General features: G+C 50.5%; 1 protein-coding gene across 8 annotated transcripts in view; it reads right to left on the reverse strand.

Annotated features, from left to right (window-relative positions):
- The window catches only part of PKNOX2 (PBX/knotted 1 homeobox 2), a 265,040-nt gene that overhangs the window by 13,085 nt on the left and 232,983 nt on the right, over positions 1-18,972 (reverse strand). For 7 of the 8 annotated variants that reach the window (XM_029957419.1, XM_029957413.1, XM_029957414.1 and 4 more), the window contains 3 exons: positions 10,099-10,228; positions 9,542-9,639; positions 8,636-8,755 (listed from right to left, as the gene is read on the reverse strand). In XM_029957419.1, coding sequence (XP_029813279.1) covers positions 8,636-8,755; positions 9,542-9,639; positions 10,099-10,228 — 348 coding nt within the window. The remainder of the gene's footprint in view (positions 1-8,635; positions 8,756-9,541; positions 9,640-10,098; positions 10,229-18,972) is intronic. The other variant, XM_029957420.1, reaches the window with a different exon arrangement.

Raw genomic sequence — 18,972 nt, forward strand, 5'->3', positions numbered from 1 at the left:
GTTGACCTGTTCAAGGTCATACGGCAAGCACAAAATGGAGCTGAGGTCAATCTCAGGTCTGTGTCCCTCCAAAACCCTTACTCCTTTTACTATACTGTGCTGGCCCTGAAGGAACAAATCTTTTCTACAGACCGAACATCCCTGTCCCCTTAACCAATCATCGTATGACATGTTTCCTATTAAGAGTCATTTGACAGACATTTCCCCATCCTGGCTGCTCTTCTCTGAACACAACTTGTCAAGACCTTTTGAAATGTGATCCTCAGTACTGGACACACTAATCTGGACATGTAAGACCAACACAGTGGTCAGAGTCCTCTCTTCTATACTGAGTCCTCCATTCTCAGCCCCTGGAGTGTGTGCGTGCTAGTGCGTGATTACATCATGCTCTGACCACTCATGGTTTATGGGTGTCCTTTTTCCCCCAGTTAAATGATCAGTCTCTTGAGTGCTGAAATCATGTCTCGTACCTGAAACTTAGGTGTTCGTGGATAGATACGATCCTTGGAACTTAGATTACATTTTCCCGTAGAATGAAGGTATTTTGTTTTAACAGCTAGCTTTCCAGGCTTGCCCCAAGGCCGGTTTAGTTAAAGATCTGTGTTCTGCTGGCAAGGAGCCCACAGAATTAAGGGACAAACAAGAGATCTCTCTCTAGTTTCAGGGAGCAGACTAGACCTGAGGAAATTCTGAGATGGGAGAGCACAGACTTGGACCTCCTTCCTTTCCCTGCTGGCACTTCTGAGCACCTCTTCTCACCAGCCCCAGGACCCTCGTGTGACCCTGTGGTCAGCCTTCTGAATCTGAGGCCTCGGGCCGCTGGGACTTCAGGGTGAAATCTCCTGAAACTATATTCATGATGACGTAGATAAAACACGTTCATCAGATTCTCAGAAGGTCAGGGACCTTGAAGAATAATTGTTAAGAACAATTGCCAGAAACCTTTCCCCTGGCACTCCAGCCTGGTTTGCCTCCTCAAAATGCTGTGTTAAAAAAAATCCTAATCTTCATTTGGTGCCACTACCAAGCATTGGTATGCCTCCTATGAAACTGAACTTAGTCGAGTGGGAGTAAAACAGCACCCTTTGGAACTAATTCATACTAAGCTGTGAAGGAATGGTGGTGTCCCGGTCTCTCCATAGGCATCTGTTTTTGACAGGGATTGGATACTTTTAAGCGGATTTCTGATGAGTGGAATTTCAGATAGTGTGTCACAGTTAAAGGAAAAAAGTAGCAGACAAGATTTTCTGGAACAAAACTGGTCTAAGTCTCTCTGAGCTTTTTTTTTTTTTTTTTGCTTTTCAGGTTTTCTTACTTTTCCCCACAGATTCCCTAGAAGTGTGAAGACTTCTCTCAGCTTTTTCTGAGACAGGGCAGACGATGGGGACCTCTGGAGTGAGGCGGGAGGCTTTTGCAACAGTAGCTGCGTCTGTACCGGGACTAAGTACTTTCACATCTATCCTCTTATTCTACCCTCACTATGAGGCTGTGAGCTGGATATTGTCATTCCCATTTGAGAGCAGAGGAGACTGAGGCCTGATGGAGTCAAGCGACTTCCCCACATACCCCTGCCTAGGTAGAAAGGGTGTGACACTCACATCCAGAACCATACCCGTTCCATAGACCACATACTCTTCCTGTTTGACATCATCGTTTTTCTAAGTCAGCTGCAGACAGATCCTGCAGGCCGGTCTCTGACAGGGATAGATACATAATTCCTTGGGGCTTAATGCAATGGCAGGCTCAGGGAAGGTGGCAAGGCACACTAGAATGTTTGTTGAGTAATGGAAGATAATGCATAGGCACAGAGGCTACCAGCTGGGTTTCACGTCCACACGCCCTCCTTGGCCAGGAGCCCATGTACAGGGCACATGGTGTACCCGTGGACGCAGTGAGGACGCGCCCAGCACGGAAGTTCTGGTGCTGTGGGTGAGAATAGCTGGGAATCTGACAAAGACTCGCAAAGATAAGGACGTGCTTGGATCATGGAGAGGACAGGAATGTCCAGCAGCGTTATTCAGAAGCCAAAACGTGGAACCCACCCAAGTGCCTACTGAGTGGATAAACGAAATGGGTCTATCCGCACAATGGAATATTGTTCTGCCGTGAAGCAGAAGGAAGCATTGATATGTACTCCAACACGGATGAACCTTGGAAACATTCCGCTGAGTGAAAGAAGCCAGTCCCAGAAGACCACACATTTGATGATTCCATTCATGTGAAATGTCTGTAACGGGCCAATCCTCAGAGACCGAAAGTGGACTATTGGTTTCTAGGGGCTGGGGAGCAGTAGCTAATGGATAGAGTTTGTTTCAGTGATGAAAATGTTCTGGAATTTGGTAGTGGTGATGATTGTACAACTCTAAATATATTAAGAATTTAGTTAAAAAGGGTCAATGGTATGGTATGTGAAGTACATTTCAAAAAAAAAAAAACCACCAAGAGAAGTCCGTGGGTGTGTTTCATGCTCTAGGCTTTTGTGACATCGGCAGAGTTCAGATGAGGGTCCTGGAGCAAGGCCCCCCCAGCTGCGCGTGGCCAGGTGGAAAGGCTGCCTCCTGGGACACAGGGCCGGGTGGGACAGCAGCAAGCAGGGCACAACTGTGACCCTGGCTGGACGCCATACCGGCGCTGTGAATGTTACGGATGAAGAAGGGAGAGGAAAGGAAGGGAGGGGTGAGGTGGGCTCGCTGTGTCTGGAAACTCAGGCTGGCATATAAAACTCCTGTGCTCCCACCTCCCCCCACCTCTGCCCATGACAGAGCTCTGTGTCCCCACTGAGAGCCTCTGCTCACAGCTTCCATGGCCTCACTTAGACTTTACATGGGAGCCCAAAGATGCTGTGGTTTCTTGGGGCAATGCAGAGGCAGTGTAGCCTAGTGGGTGAGGTATTAGAGCAGTGAGGCACCACAGACCTGGGTTCATATCCTGTGACATATTGGGGAATGGGTTCCCTTCTTTGAGTCCAGTTTTGTTATTGGTAAAACAAAAATACCAGGAGTGTCCCTGGCTCCTTGGCTGGGTGAATTAAATGAGATGATGCCTAAAGATGCTTTGTGTGGATCTTCCCCCACCCCCATCTCCTGCAGTGGCTGACGAAGGAATGGCTCCTTCCTGGGGCTTGGTTTCCTCTCTGGGATCTCCCCACATGCAGGGAATATTCTATAGAGTGCTTCGGTGGCAGCAGTACAGAGAACAGTCACACTTTGGCTGAAATGATCCAGCAGGACCAGGAGTGCTAGGGTCCCAAGCAGAGGGGGTGGCGGCAGAAGCTGGGCAAGAAGAGCTGAGCCTCTCTCTCCTTCCGCCGTGGAGAGGACCCTCTGCTGGGGTTTCTTCCCCGGCCTGGGTTTGCTATGGAGTGATTGCCTCTTTCAGCCCAATGCAATAGCAAGAAAATATCACCGGATTCTTCAGGGAGCCCAGTGGCAAGCAGTTAATGGATGAAATCTTCCCAATCTCGCTGCAGCCTGACAGCAGCAAGGCTCTGGGATGAAGGCCCATCTCAGGAGCATTCTGTCATCTGAATCTATTTCTGTAGCCGCTAATGCCCCACAAACAGTGGCAATGACAAGAAGCCTGACACACAGGACAAAAGGAATAAAAAAATATGAACTTCTCCCCCAGGGAAAGAAGGCAACAGGAAAAACTAGTATTCATGACAGAAGTGTTAAGAAACAATCTCCACTAATCGAGACCGTGGATTTATCATGCTCTCCATCTCTTCTGCAAGCCATCAGAACTAATGTCCACATTGTCTTGGATGCTCGAGATGGACAGGCTACTGTGTAGAATGTTCCTTAGACACTAGTATCTGCTTATCAGGAAGTCAGGCAGTGTTTGCCTCCAGAACGGTTTACTCTGGCCATACATGCTGGTTTAATTATGTGTTTTGACTAACTCTTCTGTAAACCAATAGCAGAGAAGTGCAGAAAGAAGGTTATTCTTGCTAAGAAAACTAAGAGGAATGCTTTGGAATGACTCGAGACTCCAATTTCCTTAAAAATGTCATCTAGTTACAATTGGTGAGATAAATGCAAGAGGCTGGATACATAACAAAAATCTAGAAAGATCCTGTAGCCAGATTACTTCCCAGACATCAAAGTTCTTATTCCATGTTAAGTGGGGATGGAATTTATAGATGTTCTATTATGAGAGAGGTCTGTGCAGGTAAAAGGACAACCTTTAATCAGAAAAATATATTTTATTTTTATGTTTTATTTAGTTTTTGAGAAAGAGAAAAAGAGACAGCATAAGCAGGGGAAGATCAGAGAAAGAGGGAGATACAGAATCTGAAGACAGGCTCCAGGCTCCGAGCTAGCTGTTGGCACAGAGCCTGACACGGGGCTCAAACCCACGAAAGTGAGATCATGACCTGAGCCGAAGCTGGATGTTTAACCAACTGAGCCACCCAGGTGCCCCTAATCAGAAAAAGATCTTATGCCTCTATCAGGAGGTTTGCAAATCAATATATGTGCCTATCTTTGAAATTAAAATAAAATGTATCTTTTCATTCTTATTTATTTTTTAATGTTTTTTATTTTTATTTTTGAGGGAGACAGCGTGTGTGGGGGGAGGGGCAGAGAGAGGGGAGGGACAGAGGATCTGAAGTGGGCTCTGCACTGACAGCAGACAGTGGGGCTCGAACTCACAAACATTGAGATCATGCTCTGAGCCAAAGTCAGATGCTCAACTTACTGAACCACCCAGGCTCCCCTGAAATGTATCTTTTTAATAACTATTTCTTTCTTCAGCCAACTTGTCCAATTAAGCCATCAACAAATGGGTTGTTCTCACTGTACTGGATAGGAGAACATCTACTGTCCACTGAGATCTGTCCTTTTTCATACTTTTTTCTACCCTTTTTCCCCTAAAACTGAACAGCTACTCTATGCCCATAGGGCATTACCACAGAATTATATTTCCCAAGAGCCACGGTCTCAGTGTTGTTCCCCAAAATGCCAATGAAAACAAAGGAGGCCTTGGAGTGATCAAGTATGTTTGGGGGAATCTTCCAATCATGCCCCCTCTTGCACATTCATTAAGAATCAAGAACTGAGCTAAACTTTGTATCACCCAGATTTCCCCCAACTCATTTACCCCGCCTCGGGAGCAATCCCTATAACATCCTATAAAGGTACACACTTTGGGAATCAGATCTTTAGGGCCCACAGGAGAGATATAATATATCATCTCATTTTGGAGTAATTTACAACTGAGTCAGAGATAGGAGACATGGAGATGTGACACATACGCATATATATGCAGAACAGGCAAGTAAAAGTATTGTTCAGTATATTTGTAGGGTCAAAAGATGGCAACATCAGTAGGGGGTATAGATCAGAACAACAGATCAGCCGCCCACCTCTAATTTGCACAAATTGTGGGCCCGAGTCTCAAAAACTTGCTCTTAGTCCACTGTTCTAGAAAGTTCAAAGAGGATTCACATTTCTTAAATGTGACTATGTACCAGGCTTGGCTCCTTATACATATTATCTCGTTTAATTTTTACAAGCATGAGAAATGGGTATTATCTTTTGTCAAAGAAATACTCAGAGAGATTGCACAGCTGGGGGCGGGGCCTCAATTCATGCCCCTTGTGTCTGTCTTCAAAGCCTGCCTTCTTTCTGCTGTCGTGCCCCTACCCAGTCTTTATAGCCTCTCCTGAGCTGAGGTTTGGGGGCGTGTGTGCCCACCTGTGTCTGGGTAGCCAGGCTGATCCATGGCCCACCCTGGGCTTCCAGGGGATGGTTGTGCCATGCCATGTCCCTAGAGCCTGGACTTCTCCCCATCCCTTCCTTCTCTGGTCCATAGGTTCTGAGTTGTGACTTTTTTAAAGGCCTAGGGGTCACTCGCTCGTCCTCTCCTGATGGCCGCTGTGAGGAAGGCATTAAGCACGGGAGGACTGTGCCAATGTTAAGTGCTTTATTAATAGTATCCGCACTGAGTGCACTCGGAGTTGGAGAGGGTCCAGTGGGGAGGGTGCGGGGCACAGAGTCTTACTCATGCTTTTCAGCAAGCCCTCTCAATCCCTTTTGTAGAGCCGGTCTGGGTCCTCCCTCCCCCTCTGCTTTGTGCTCAGTGACTACCCCCCTTTCTTCTCCATCTCTACCTTCCCCTGCCATCCCCAGTCTGGCTGGAAGTGGCCAGGGACTGGAAAGAAACGACCCTACGCTATAGAAGGGGGTTCAGCAGCAGGAAGGGGGCAAGAGGGCAGGATGTGAACTGAAGTCCAAGGTCAGAGGGGAGACACAGCCAGAAGGGACTGTAAGGGTGACGCTGCAGTTTCAAGACTTAAGTCAGGGGCGAGTTGCAAATGAGTGGCAGGTAGCTGAGGCTCATGGGGTGGGGAATTGGTCTTGCAGTGTCCTCTCCCTCCTACCCTTGCCTTTTCTCCTTCTCAGGGATGATGTAGGTGTGCTCACATCAGTCTTCAAAAATGCATTGGGTGGCAGAGGCAAGAAAGGAAGGACAGCGACCTAACGTGTATGAAGCCCCTCAACATGCCAGGATCTTGGCAATGCCTCCCTTGCTTCATCGTCATTTTCACAAGAGGTGAGTGTGTCTAGGTTACAGAGTAAGAGGTAGCATCTAGATCTGAGCTCAGGTTTAGCTCCCTCAAACGCCCATGAGCTTCGACCACACCCATAGTCTAGAGTTACACATCACTGGGCCAAAGTGTGTGGGGCCAGCTCCAGACCCGGGGCAGGGTGGGGACGGCAGAGGGACAGTTGCCTCCATCCTGGGCATGATGGGCCAGAGCTAAGAAACACATCATTCCTCAAGGAGCCCCTCTTCCCACGGGTGGGGCTGGGAGTTGTAGCCCGGACACAGGGCTCATAGGGCCACCAAGGCTCTCTGATGGTGTGGAAAACCAGGACAGGTGTGTCCCCACCACCATCCTCAGATCCTGAGTCAGAGCTGCTCCCAGGAGGCCTGAGAGAGGCATCCATACCTGGCCCTGGCTCCCTGGCTTCATCATGAAAGCTCCTGGAGTCTCTCCAACCACCTCCCTTCAGTCTGACCCGCAGCCTTCCAGCCCCCTCTCTCCACATTGGATTCCTGGTTGTTCCCTAGATGGTACTTCCAAATTTTGCTTCCTCAGCAAAGCACTGGGGTGGCCCCAAGACCCTAGAGCCAGGGGGCGGCCATGTGTGGGGAAAGGCAGAGCTCTAGCCCCACACTGGTCACCGTTGAGCAATTCTTCCTGTTCCCTAGATGTGTACTTCTGGGGTAGGGGCCCTAAAGTGCCCATACCTGGGAATGACGGCCAGGCTTCTGGACGTACTCCCATTTCAAAATTTTTTTTTAAATGTTTATTCAGTTTTTGAGAAACAGAGCAAGAGCAGGGGAGGGGCAGAGAGAGAGGGAGACACAGAATTGGAAGCAGGCTTCAAGCTCTGAGCTGTCAGCACAGAGCCTGACAAGGGGTTCAAACCCACAAACCATGAGATCATGACCTGAGCTGTTAACCAACTGAGCCACCTGCTCCGAGGTGCTCCCATTTCAAATAAAGGACTGCTGATTGACCGACTGACTAATTCCCATGATCCCTTTGATTCCTCTCCTCTGTAAAGAAAGACTTTCCCTCACTCCCCGTTCTTTCCCACACTTCACAGGCCAAGACAGTTTTTGGTATTTGTTTGCTTCTGTCTATCTTTGTATAGCCAGGCCAAGACCTTGCAGACTACTGGAAATCTGCTGGTGCTTCCAGAATCTATCGCCCCACTCTGGTGCACACACACACACACATACACACACACACACACGCACGTGCACGCGCTCACACACACACACACACACACACACATATACGGCACATCCTACACAGACAGCCCAGACATGGCCATTGGCCTTCATCTATTGCTAAAACTCTTGAAGGAGGCTAGGGGATTATAGTTTTGTTGAATTCATTCCTGACATTCAACCGAAGTCCTTTCTGCTGCAACGAACACTGCACACGGCACATGCCTGCCATCACGTTGGTGCACAGAGCAGGCTCTCTATACACATGACATTGAAACCCAAGGCTTTGTCACCATTTTGTGGAAGTAGCCATAGAGGCTGATGAAGGCAGTTGTGACGTAAGGAAGGAGATTTCCCCCTGGCTGCTCCCTTCAGACTCGATGGTCACAGCCACTGCTCTGCAGCGCTGTGCCTTCTGTTCTGATCAGAGGGACAGGGAAAAAGGACACACATCAACTGCTGCCCCAGGGGTGAGGACTCCGGGAAACAGAAGAGCCCTGGCTGAGACTCACCATTTTCTTCCCTGGGAGAAGGGCAGGGGTATGCAGGGCTGCCTGCAGCAACCCCAGCCCCAGCCCCTCAGAATCCCATCCCCTTCACAGGACACTTGCCTGGTCCTTGCTTCTCTTCAGAACATGTCTATCCCCATTCCCTCATTTGATGTCACACGGTTTCAAGGCAGTAGCAAGCGCTAGAGAGAGTGTCTTCACCTTAGGCCCCACTAAATCCCCCATCTAACCCAGTCTCTGGAAGATGAGATCTCTATCAGAGAGCCTCTCTCTGGGGCCACACCCTCTGCAGATCTGGGGATGACAGCAGAGTTTGGAACCCAGGGGCATTATGCATACCCCACGCTGCAACTCCACACCCCCAATATACACACACTCACCATGAGATGTTGGAAGAGCCAAGAACGCATTATATTGGTGGCATGCTTGGGCAAGACTCCTCGTTTGTTCTTGGACTTCTTATCCTCATTGTCCAGGAGGGAGGTGAGGTCAAGGTTAACCTTCAGGGCGCGTGGAGAAAAAATCAGCATCAGCAGGCTGGCGGGCCAGCAGCTAGGGACCTGTTGCCATAGTGACGGCAGGCTCTCGCTGCCAACCCCCTTTCCCAACTTGTTCTTAGGGCCCTGGGGATGTTACCTTTTCTGTCACTCTGCACCAGAGAATGGGAGACAGGAAGAAGGAGAAGGAGGAAGAGGAGTGGGGGAGAAGTAGGTGAGAGAGGACACAGAGGAAACGGGGACATGCGGAGGGTACAGGAGAGACAAATTTGCCAGAAACCGTCTACTAGTTATTGGCATCTCTAGGGTACTTTACAATTTGCAAAGCACCTTCCTACCCATTAGCATGGTTAGCACTCACAGCAGCCTTGCAGGTTGGTAGGGCTGTGTGCAGCTGGTGTGAACCCCCCTCCGAGGCTCAGAGGTCAGGCGACTCATCCAAGATGACAGAGCTAATGTCACATCTCAGGCCTGACCTCAGATCCCCTTACTTCCCCCTCTTGTGTGTATGCTCTATCCTACTGAGCTAGAGTGACTTGGGGTGGAGACCAGGAATAGGAGGTGCAGGATCCTTTGAGGTAACCCTGAGAGGTAGTGAAATCCAGGAGTTGATAAAGCCTTTCCAACACCCGGCTTCTGATCTGTGAACTGGGGGTAACTGACCCCTCTTGGAGGAATAAAGGATGAGATGAGCTGCTTGTGTGAAGTGCCTGCACACAGTAAACAGTTACGGCTGCCCTCCCCCATACCCATGCACAAGTGCACACACCTATGCGTGCACACACTCACCTGTGTGTTCTGGATCTGGATGGCTCCCTGGGGGATTGCTTGGGTGACCACCTGACCCTGGGAGGTTACCATAGTAACCGGCTGGTATAAGGCTCCACCTGAGGAGACAACCAGTTTTTGGATCCCCTGTGACAGGGGTGGATAGGAGTGACGGCAAGCAGGATTTCCAGCTTAGTTGGTTCTCCTAGGCAAACACCCTCTATTCTGGGGGTATTCAGCCCCTATTGTGGGGGTGGGTGGGATGGGAATGGGGTCCAGAGAGCAGAGCCTCTGATGGAAACTTTTTGGGGGAAGGGACAATAGTTTTATTTGGTCCTTGAGGGACTTTGACCCAAGTTTGTTCCGAACCATCACAGTCAGGTCTTGGTGCTAACCATCTAGAAACTTACAGAACATGTTAGTCAAGGAACTGAGCTGGAAGCCCTTCCGTGGGCAGGGGGCACCCACTCCCATTTCCTAAGATGGTTCCTATAGTACCCTGCCTTCCCACCCCCTGGAGCCTGATTGGGCGGCCCCTTCTCCTCCCAGGAGTGCTCCCCACAATCCCCTGCACCAACCTGACACCACTTGGGAGTTGACGGTTGTCATGGCGATGTTACCCTGCTGGAGCGCTGAGGCTGGGACCACAATCCCCTGGGGGTTATTGGAGACTCCAGACATGGAATTGGGGGAATTCTGCAGGAGGTCCTGGCATAAGGGAGGCGTGGTTTGTGACAATGTCACTAAATGCTTAGATGCTACAGTCACAAATTCCTCCTTCTGTTTTCTCCCTCCCTGTCTTCCCTCCTCCCTTCCTCCTGCTCCTCCCAGGACCCAAACCTGACAGGCAATTCTCATGGCTTCTTAGGAGGGGTGAATATGAAGGTTCAATGTTAAAAACCAACCAACCAACAATATTTACCCACTTAGTCATTCCATTCTTTTGAAACTTGAGACATGAATGATCTCATAAATCAGTGGTCCCCACTTCGGCTTCACTTTGAAATCGCCAATATCGATGCCAGATTTCCAACTCCAAATAATTTAATTGATCAGAGGTGTGGTTGGGGCTTTGACATTTAAAAAATTCTGGAAGTGGTTCTAATGTGTGCCCAGGGCTGAGAACCAGAATTTATCTGCTTAGCACCTCTTCACCCTTCACTCTCTATTGTCTCCAAATGCCTTCCCGGACACCCTCTCCCCCCAGAACCTCGCTTCCTCACCTACCTGCCATGACATTTTTTATTATACCAGGCTCCACACACAAGTGGCATCAATGTTTTATCTTTGTAACCTGAGCACCTAGCTCAGGTGCCTGGCGCACAGTGGCTACTAAAAGACTTGTTAAATCATCAGAAAAGACAGCCTTTCTAGCCCCTTTATAACCTGCCTCCTAAGGGCATCTCATAGGAGCCTCGACCTCAGCCACCCATCTGCACATCTCATCGATTCCTTCCTCTACCTCCGGCTGCCAACACAGAATCCCACTGCAAACAGTCTCCCTTTGCCCCATACTGTCCACCCTCCAGCCCCCATTGCCCCCAGTAAACAATCCTTGCAGTTTGTTTTTTCAGTAGCCAAAGCAGATAAGAAGACCATTTCCCTCCCTGCCACTCCAGTCACCTTGTCATTGCCATGTAACAGCTGGGCAAGGAAGTTCTTGGACCTGATGTTGAGGGACTCCGCCTGCCACGCACGAGGGGAGTGAGCCTGGCTGCAGCCTCCAAGAAGCAGCAATAAGCCCTCCCTGCTTGGAAGCCCAGTGCTTGCTTGCTCAGGGTGGGGAGAATCTGTGAGGGAGGACTTGGGTGTGTGAGAGGTTGGGGTGTCTAGGCTTTATTTGCAGAAAGCAAGAAAGATGGCCGGTGAGGTGCAGTGAGAGGAGCTGGAGGAGACCTGCCTGGGTCTCTGGGCTCCTCCAACCACAGCTCCTCATCTGACCAGGTGACCTGTGTGATGGCCATCCAGGGCTGACACTCTCATGCTCAAAGCCTGGAGTCACAAGACATGAGCTATAAAAATTTATACGGGTAGGGGCGCCTGGGTGGCTCAGTCGGTTAAGCCTCTGACTTCAGCTCAGGTCATGATCTCACGTTTGTGGGTTCGAGCCCCACGTCGGGCTCTGTGCTGACAGCTCAGAGCCTGGAGCCTGCTTCAGATTCTGTGCCTCCCTCTCTCTCTGCCCCTCCCCGTTCATGCTCCGTCTCTCTCTGTCTCAAAAATAAATAAAAGGTTAAAAAAATAAAAACAAAAAAGAATTTCCTCAGGTAAAGAGTCAAGAAAATAGACTAAATCAGGGGAGAAAGAAGGGCCCTAAGCTTCCCAGCTTTTGTTTCAGAATGAGGAGAAGCTTGGGCCTTCAGCTTCCAGAGAAGGTCTAGAAGTTCTTTGAGCCAAACTCTTGACCTCCCAGCTCAAGAGGTGCAAGTCTAACACTGAGTTGGACTTTTGGAAGCCTAAAAACTGGAAGATCCCTTAAAAGCCACATATTCCAACTCCCTGAGTGCAAATAAGGAACTGAGGCTTAGAAACCCAAGTGACTCCCCCAAGGCCCCCAGCTGGTTCGCAGAAATGGGACTAGAACACAGCCCTCCTTCATCCACAAATACTGAACACACACCTTGTGCCAAGAACTGGGCTACGAGGTGCTCCTGGAATCACAGGGGTTCAGTACATAGTTACTGGAGGCAAGGTGAACAGGTAAAACAATCACACCTGGAGATACAGAGGCAGAGGCTTTCTGTGAGTCTCAGTCTCATTTATAAAATGTGTCTGGCCCCGTGCTGACATCCAGGAGCCCTCAAAGCCCGTTTTTAGCTGTGTGTCTATCTGAGGTTGATTCTGTCCCCGTTCCCAACACCCCAGCCAATGAGTCTCATAGGATGTAAACCAATGCTGATATTGTTTGAAGCTGAAGCGACGTTGGAAGGTACATTTAATCGAAGACGGGGTCTCTCCATGCCTCTCACACTAATGGAAATAACTTTTCAGGAATCTCTCATCGGGAATCATTCATGCTATGGTGCTCCTTATGGGTAAAGGCTTTTGGGAGTTTCAAACATAAAATGTGGTCCCAGACTTTCTTTTCCCTGAATAAGTATCCAGCAAGGTTAGGAAAACACAAGCAAAATCAGTAAAATAAATACAAGATGTGTGCCTTGGGATTCAACCAGCACACATTTTTTGCTCGCCAGAGGCAGAAGGGTGAGCTATTTAAGCTCTGGCTGGTCCTCTGCCCTGTGGTTTTGCCAGCCTCCATGCCAGGTTCTGGGTTTGGGTAACTAAAGGCAATTTGCCTTATGCATTAGATCAGACTCTTTCCTACTCTCTCCTCCTCCTCTGGGGTCCTTGGCTGGGACATGCCTAGAGGCAGCCAAGTGATATCAGCAAAGGAATGGAATGTAGAACTTCAGGGACAGAGCTCACGGGCAGGGCCAGAGCTGGCCACATCTTAGCTGGGCAAAAAAAAAAAAAAGGAAGCAAAATCTTGGCATCCCTGAAGTGTGGGGGGATAAGACCCTCCCTTATATTCATCAATATGGGCAGTTTCACAAACCTGCCTGAGTCCTGGCGAGTTTCTGAAGACACAGATTCTCAGCGTCATTGAACCAGACCCTCAGCAATCTGTATTTTTAAAAACCTCCTTCAGCTAGCCCCAGAGATCAGTGGGTCGGAGACTACCTCTTCATTGCACATATTGAACGTTAGCATGCTTTCACCATGCTGTTTCATTTTAATCTCCCCACCCACTTAGCATCATCAGGAGAGAGATTATTCTATTTGTCTGAAGAGGAATCGAGGTCCAGAGAACCAAAGCGACTTCCTGGAGTCACACAGCTGTGCCTCGCACGCAGGTCCTTCGGCTCTTCCGCTGACACTCAGAGAGAGATGTGCTTAGGAATCAGACATCCAGGCTCGACGGAAGCAGGGAGCCTGGCACATTTGAGCACCCAATAAATCACTTTCTGTTTCCTTTGGCTAACACCACTCACCCAGGGATATGGGCTCGGCACAGCCAGGATTTAAAACCTGTCCTAGAAGGTCCCTAGAGCTGCTTGTGTTCTTTACTTAGCAGCGGCGGAGATTCATCTGGGACTGCCGACCTAGCCGCTGTGACTGGTCCTGCCACACGCCCCGGTCATTCCTGCCTAAGACGTTCCCCGGGCCCAGGCCAAGCCCCGGAAGTGGGAGCTCCATCCCTGTCTGGGCGGAGCTCTGTGACCTGACTGCAACCATTTCAGCCCAAGGTCTGGCTGTCTGGAGCCTTTGTCTATGGAGACAACGGGGCTCTGAAGCTCTGGGAAGGGCCTATGGTCTTTTCTGAGGAAGCGGCTACTCTGTGAGCAGAGGAAGGAAGTCCCCTTGGGGAGAAGATGTTGGCTAAGCACACAGTATTTTTATCTTCTTGACAAGCTTCCTCTTGGAGCTTATCAGACTCTAAACCAGGTGGGTGCTCTGTCTGGACCCAAAAATGGCTGTCTCCTTCTTAGTGTCCAGAAAGAGGTGGTGAGCACATGTGGTACAGTTTTGTGACATTCTTCCGCATCCAGAGTCCCACATCCCGGCCCAAATTGCCTGGGAGCCAGGGCTAGCTGGTTATCTAGCTCAAGAGCCCTCCCTTGTCCTGCCAGGAACATGTCCGTGGTGTCCCCCAACCTCTGAATGCTGCTAGAAGCCTGGCTTCCCTGGTGAGCCATCCTACCCAACTAGGGGTGTGCGGTCTCCTACTTTCTAGCAGTAGGACGTGCTTTCAAAGTATGAAATAGGCTCCAAAGCTGGAAACTTCCATAGAGTTTCCCAGGAATGACCTGGCAGGGTCTGGAGTGGGTGATCCAAGACTCAGATGGAAAGTCATGAGCTGGGCTCCCCAGGCCTCCCCAGAAACTGTCCCACTGCTGATCGTTGTGTGCCGTTTCCCTCAAACACAGAGAGGCATAGAGCCTCTCGGGAGCAGGCACAGCAAGGTTAGCTCTAGATGGGTTGACGGCTTGCACCTCCTATCCCTGCCTGTGAGCCAGCTGCAAAGCCCTTGCTGCCCGGGGGCATCGGTCACTCCTTCTGTGCCACAGTGGTCACTGGTGAGTTTTACTCCAAATCTCATTTAAGGCCAAAAAAAGATTATTTGCTGAAGAAAACATGAAAGTCTCTGGGTTCACTCTTGGAAGTAGAGTGCAGGAGGATGGGGTGTGTGTGGCACCAGTGAAAGGACAATGAATGTGAACTTTGTCCTTAGGGTCTGCCTTGGGCCCAGGAGGGCCCGGGTCAGTCCCTGGAGCCACAGGTCTTTGCTGTTAATAGAGAAAGGACTTATGTTGCACTGGGAAACTTAATTTCCATTGAAGGAAGAAATTCCTGGAATAAACTGTGTTGGGAGGAAGAAAGGAAGGAGTGAAGGAAACAACCAATAGAAAAACTTTTCTTTAAGTTATTTTGAAATAGCCAGAATGTTTATCTTACTAGGATCCCCCGTGAAACGGGATACGGACTACATGACACAAAGGTCTTTCCAGCCAAGGATTTTGGAGAAACCCGAGAAATCTATTGTGTGGGTGGGTGAGTGGGGGCGGGGCTGGAGGGTGCACTGCCCCCCACTCCACCCCGCCCCAGCTGTCTGCCATCCACCCCCAGGCCACTAGGGGTCTCTGCTGATCCACCAGCTCAGGTCACACTGCCCCAAACCTCCCGGGAGGAGGTCTTTGGGCTAACTGGCCTGGGCTGGGGCGTGGGGACCTGGTTCTGGGCGCCGCATTTCTGCAGGCAGGCTTGTCTTGACTCACCCTGGGCATGCCCATGGCCCACTCTCTTGACTTCTTCAATGTTTCCTATTGGCCTGATATCCTGGACATATAGCACAATGTTTCTCTTTCTGTGTCCTCTTTCCCTGGCTTTGGTTGCAGATCTTTTGAGGGAAGGAGGGATCTTTCTTTGAATTCCCCCAAATTGCCTACCACAGTGTTAAGTGCCTGACAGATGCCCAATAAACACATGGCCTGGCTTAGGCCTGGGATGGGGTGTGTGTGTGTGTGTGTGTGTGTGTGTGTGTGTGTGTCTTCAGGGGGTGGGGAGGAGGGTGGGAAGTTGCCCCTGTCCCCAGACACCCCGTCCCTGGCAGCCTTCCCCCACTCTGGCAGCCCAGAGTGCTGTCCTAGGCTGGGAAAAGCTGGGCTCCCAAACTCCGGGAAGCCAAACACATGTAAACAAGCCACCTAATCCGGTTCCTGCTCCACTCCTGTTGGGGGCTTTAGTCTCAAGGGAAAGGCACTTCTGGCCTGTGGGGACAAGTGGCAGCTGCTGCTCTTAAGGAACATTCCTTCTCTGAAGAGGAGCGGGGAGAACTTCTCAGGTTTCACTAGCCTGGCAGGGAGGGCGCTCCTCGTGGTCCCCGGGCCCCCTGAGCTGGAGGGCTGGGGGCCAGGAACTGGCAGAAGGCACAGCTTTAATGGCTAGGGCAAGAGTGAGGCAGAGGAGCTTCTAGAACACTTCCTGTCACTGTGGTCTGGGGGTGTCCCATTTCCACCCCACTGGTGATCGTGCAGGGGACATCGCCTCCCTTTATTTCAAACTCCCTGGTCAAATCCTCAGGATGCTTGGCCACTGGGCAGAACTTGAGGCTTGACTGAGGTGAACGCACCCCACCTCCTCGACTTCCTGCTAATCTTGCAAATGCAAACTCCCTGTAGGTCAGGGGGCTAGTCCACCTTCCCCAGAGAAGGATGTACTCAGTCTCTTCCTATTTTTTTATAGAGACTTAGCATGGCTGGAGAGTTCTACCTGCTGCCAAGCCCAGAATCTCAGAGCTGGGCTCACTCTGCCCCTCTCTTGTCCCTACTTTCAGTCTATTGGCAAATCTAAAGTCTTGCTTCCCAGCAATTAGTTTCTTCCTCTCTAGTCTTCAAATCCCTGCTCTCCAGTTAAGTGGGGTCACCTCTCCCTCTCCAAGGCCCCAGACCCCTGGGTCTTCCTAGGTGTCACAAAAAAAGGTAAAGGGACTTATTATAACAAGTAGAACATAGACTCGGGAATAACCCTTCCCAGCCTCTGCTGCCTATTTGGTATGTGACCTTGAGCCAGTATCTTAACTTCTCTGATCTTCTCTTTCCTTGGAGGAGAAAATAATGTGCTCCTTGGGGCCTTGCTGTGAGGAGTAAATAAGATAATATATGTAAAGCACCTCGTACTTACAGCGCCTGAGATGTGGGGGAGGCTCAATAAATGTTGACATACTCCCCTTTCTCTGCCAGTTCTTCTTGGAGCAGTACAGAGGTGGCTACTCAATTAATTTGCCTCCAACACGTTTTCAATCCTTACCCCATCGCCTACATTCTCCGTTACCTCTCACATCTTTGGCGGTTGGCCATCATTATCAGCCTCAAAGCATAACCCCCTACAACTTGGCTGCGAGATACTCCATTATTACATTTGGAGGTCAGGGATCATCTCATATCCACTTTGATATCCTTGGAGCTCAGCAGGCTCAATAGTGCTTGAACAGATGCATGATGTGACAGTGGATGGCCCCTCCTCCTCTACCAGCGGCTCCCCAGGGATTCTGAAAGCCTGTCTCTGTTCCTTACCATCTCCCAGACTTCTCTCTACCCAGGGAATGTTCACTGGTGGCTCCTAGATAGCATGCCACCCTCAGTTCCCTCCTCCAGGAAGTCCTCCCAAGGCCAGTGAATCCGCAACTTCTCCAATGACAAAGGGCAAAATCCTCCTGCGGGCCCATCCAATCCTTGCTGAGGTTTGCTCATTCTGCCTCTGGGCAGGACCAGACCGAGGCCCTGAGGGCGTGCAGGCTGGGCCTGGGTCTTGCCCGGGGCAGGAGGAAGGAGGCCGAGTGGGACTGGGACAACCTGAAGCCACACGCGTGGCTTGTTCAATCCTGACCCCTTCCTGTGGCTCTGTCTCCCGCTGCCCCTTTCCTGCCTTCCTCAGGGTTCACTTGACCAGAGCCTCTATGGCTCATGTAACTGATCCAGAACCTCAGGTGTGACTCACAGCTCCCTCACACTGAGATTGGGAGCTCCTTCTCACAGTGCGTACAGTAAGCGTCCCCCCAAATGCTTGGTGGCTGAGAACTGCAATAGGGCTGCAGCTTAAATCCCCACGGAGAAAATGGGGGTACGAGTTTCAAGTCAACTTAATACTTGAGTGAGCGGAAGTTAGGTTCTCTCTCATGGGATCATTCGTTTATGCCCTCTAGGGAAAGACAGAAGCCCAAGTCGGAGTCTAGAATGAGCCTCCTTACCAAGGAGGCTGCCCCGGCAGGAAGCTGGGCTCTGAGCTATGAGGGAGCTTGGATGTCATTCCCGTGCGGGCAGTCCAGGACGGCTTCCTGGGGATGCGGGAAAACCTAGCTGTGGCTCAGTTCCTTGGGAAGTCTGTTTCAGCTCTCTTGCTTGGTGGAAGCAGTCTCCCCCACTCCCTACCCCGATTCCAGCCCGAAGACACAGTTCACATTCAGAAATGGAAGGCCAAGCCGCGGATGTGCCCAGCTGCTGTAGAGCTGAATGGGGGATATGGTGTGGCATCTGGTGGGTGGGTGGGGGGACCAATTTGAAGGAAAAAATGTCTCCCACTTTGCAACACAGGCCGAATGATTAACACGCAGGGAAAACCATGAGCCAGCAGTTTGCAACAAAGCTGGCAAGCGGCTGGAATGTTGGTCCTGGGGATCATGTTCCAGAGGGGAGACACCCCTCCCTGGGCCAGGCTGGTGTTCAGTGCGGCTATTTCAGGCTGGGGGGATTAAGGTCAGACCATGACGAATGTGAACCATCGTACACGCACACACACACACACACATGCACCCGCACCAGGCACTCCTTTTCTTTCTTCTCTCCCATACTGGCTCCCATGCCCTGACTTTGTCTCTTCCCCTGAAAAGTCTCTTGGCAGCAGAGACTCTCCTCGGGAAGGCATCGCCAGCCCTGCACCTCCCAGCAGCTCAGGGAGACAGTGACAGGAGCCCGACCTGGGAATGTGGACAGCACGCCATGGGTCCTCCTCAGCTTCCCTCCTCCGTACACCTGGCTTTGCACTGACCCCACCCATTCCTGGCCTGTCCCTTCATCCTACTGTGGCTGCCATGCTTTCGGTCTCATTTCCGCCTCCGTCTCTGTCTTTCTGGGGCCTCACTTCCATCTTCTCCGTCTGTGTCTCCTTCCCTTAGCTGCCCTCCGACCCCCGCGTATGTTCATCTATCTGTACCTCCCCTCTTGATTGTGACTCTCCAGAGTTGTCTTTCTTTCCCTTTATCTTTCTTCTGATTTCTCCTTCCTTCCTTTGGCTTCCTCTGGCCTCTCTTGATCTGTCTCCATCTTTCTCCTTGTCTTAACTTCTTTCAACAGATAGTTACTGGTCGTCCATGCATAAGACTTTGGGTTAGCCGCCGCTAGGCATGGGTTATAATTGTATATAAAATACTAATACTATCTGTACCCCCAAACGTG

This window comes from Suricata suricatta, chromosome 11 (assembly GCF_006229205.1).
Source record: "Suricata suricatta isolate VVHF042 chromosome 11, meerkat_22Aug2017_6uvM2_HiC, whole genome shotgun sequence".
NCBI lineage: Eukaryota > Metazoa > Chordata > Mammalia > Carnivora > Herpestidae > Suricata > Suricata suricatta.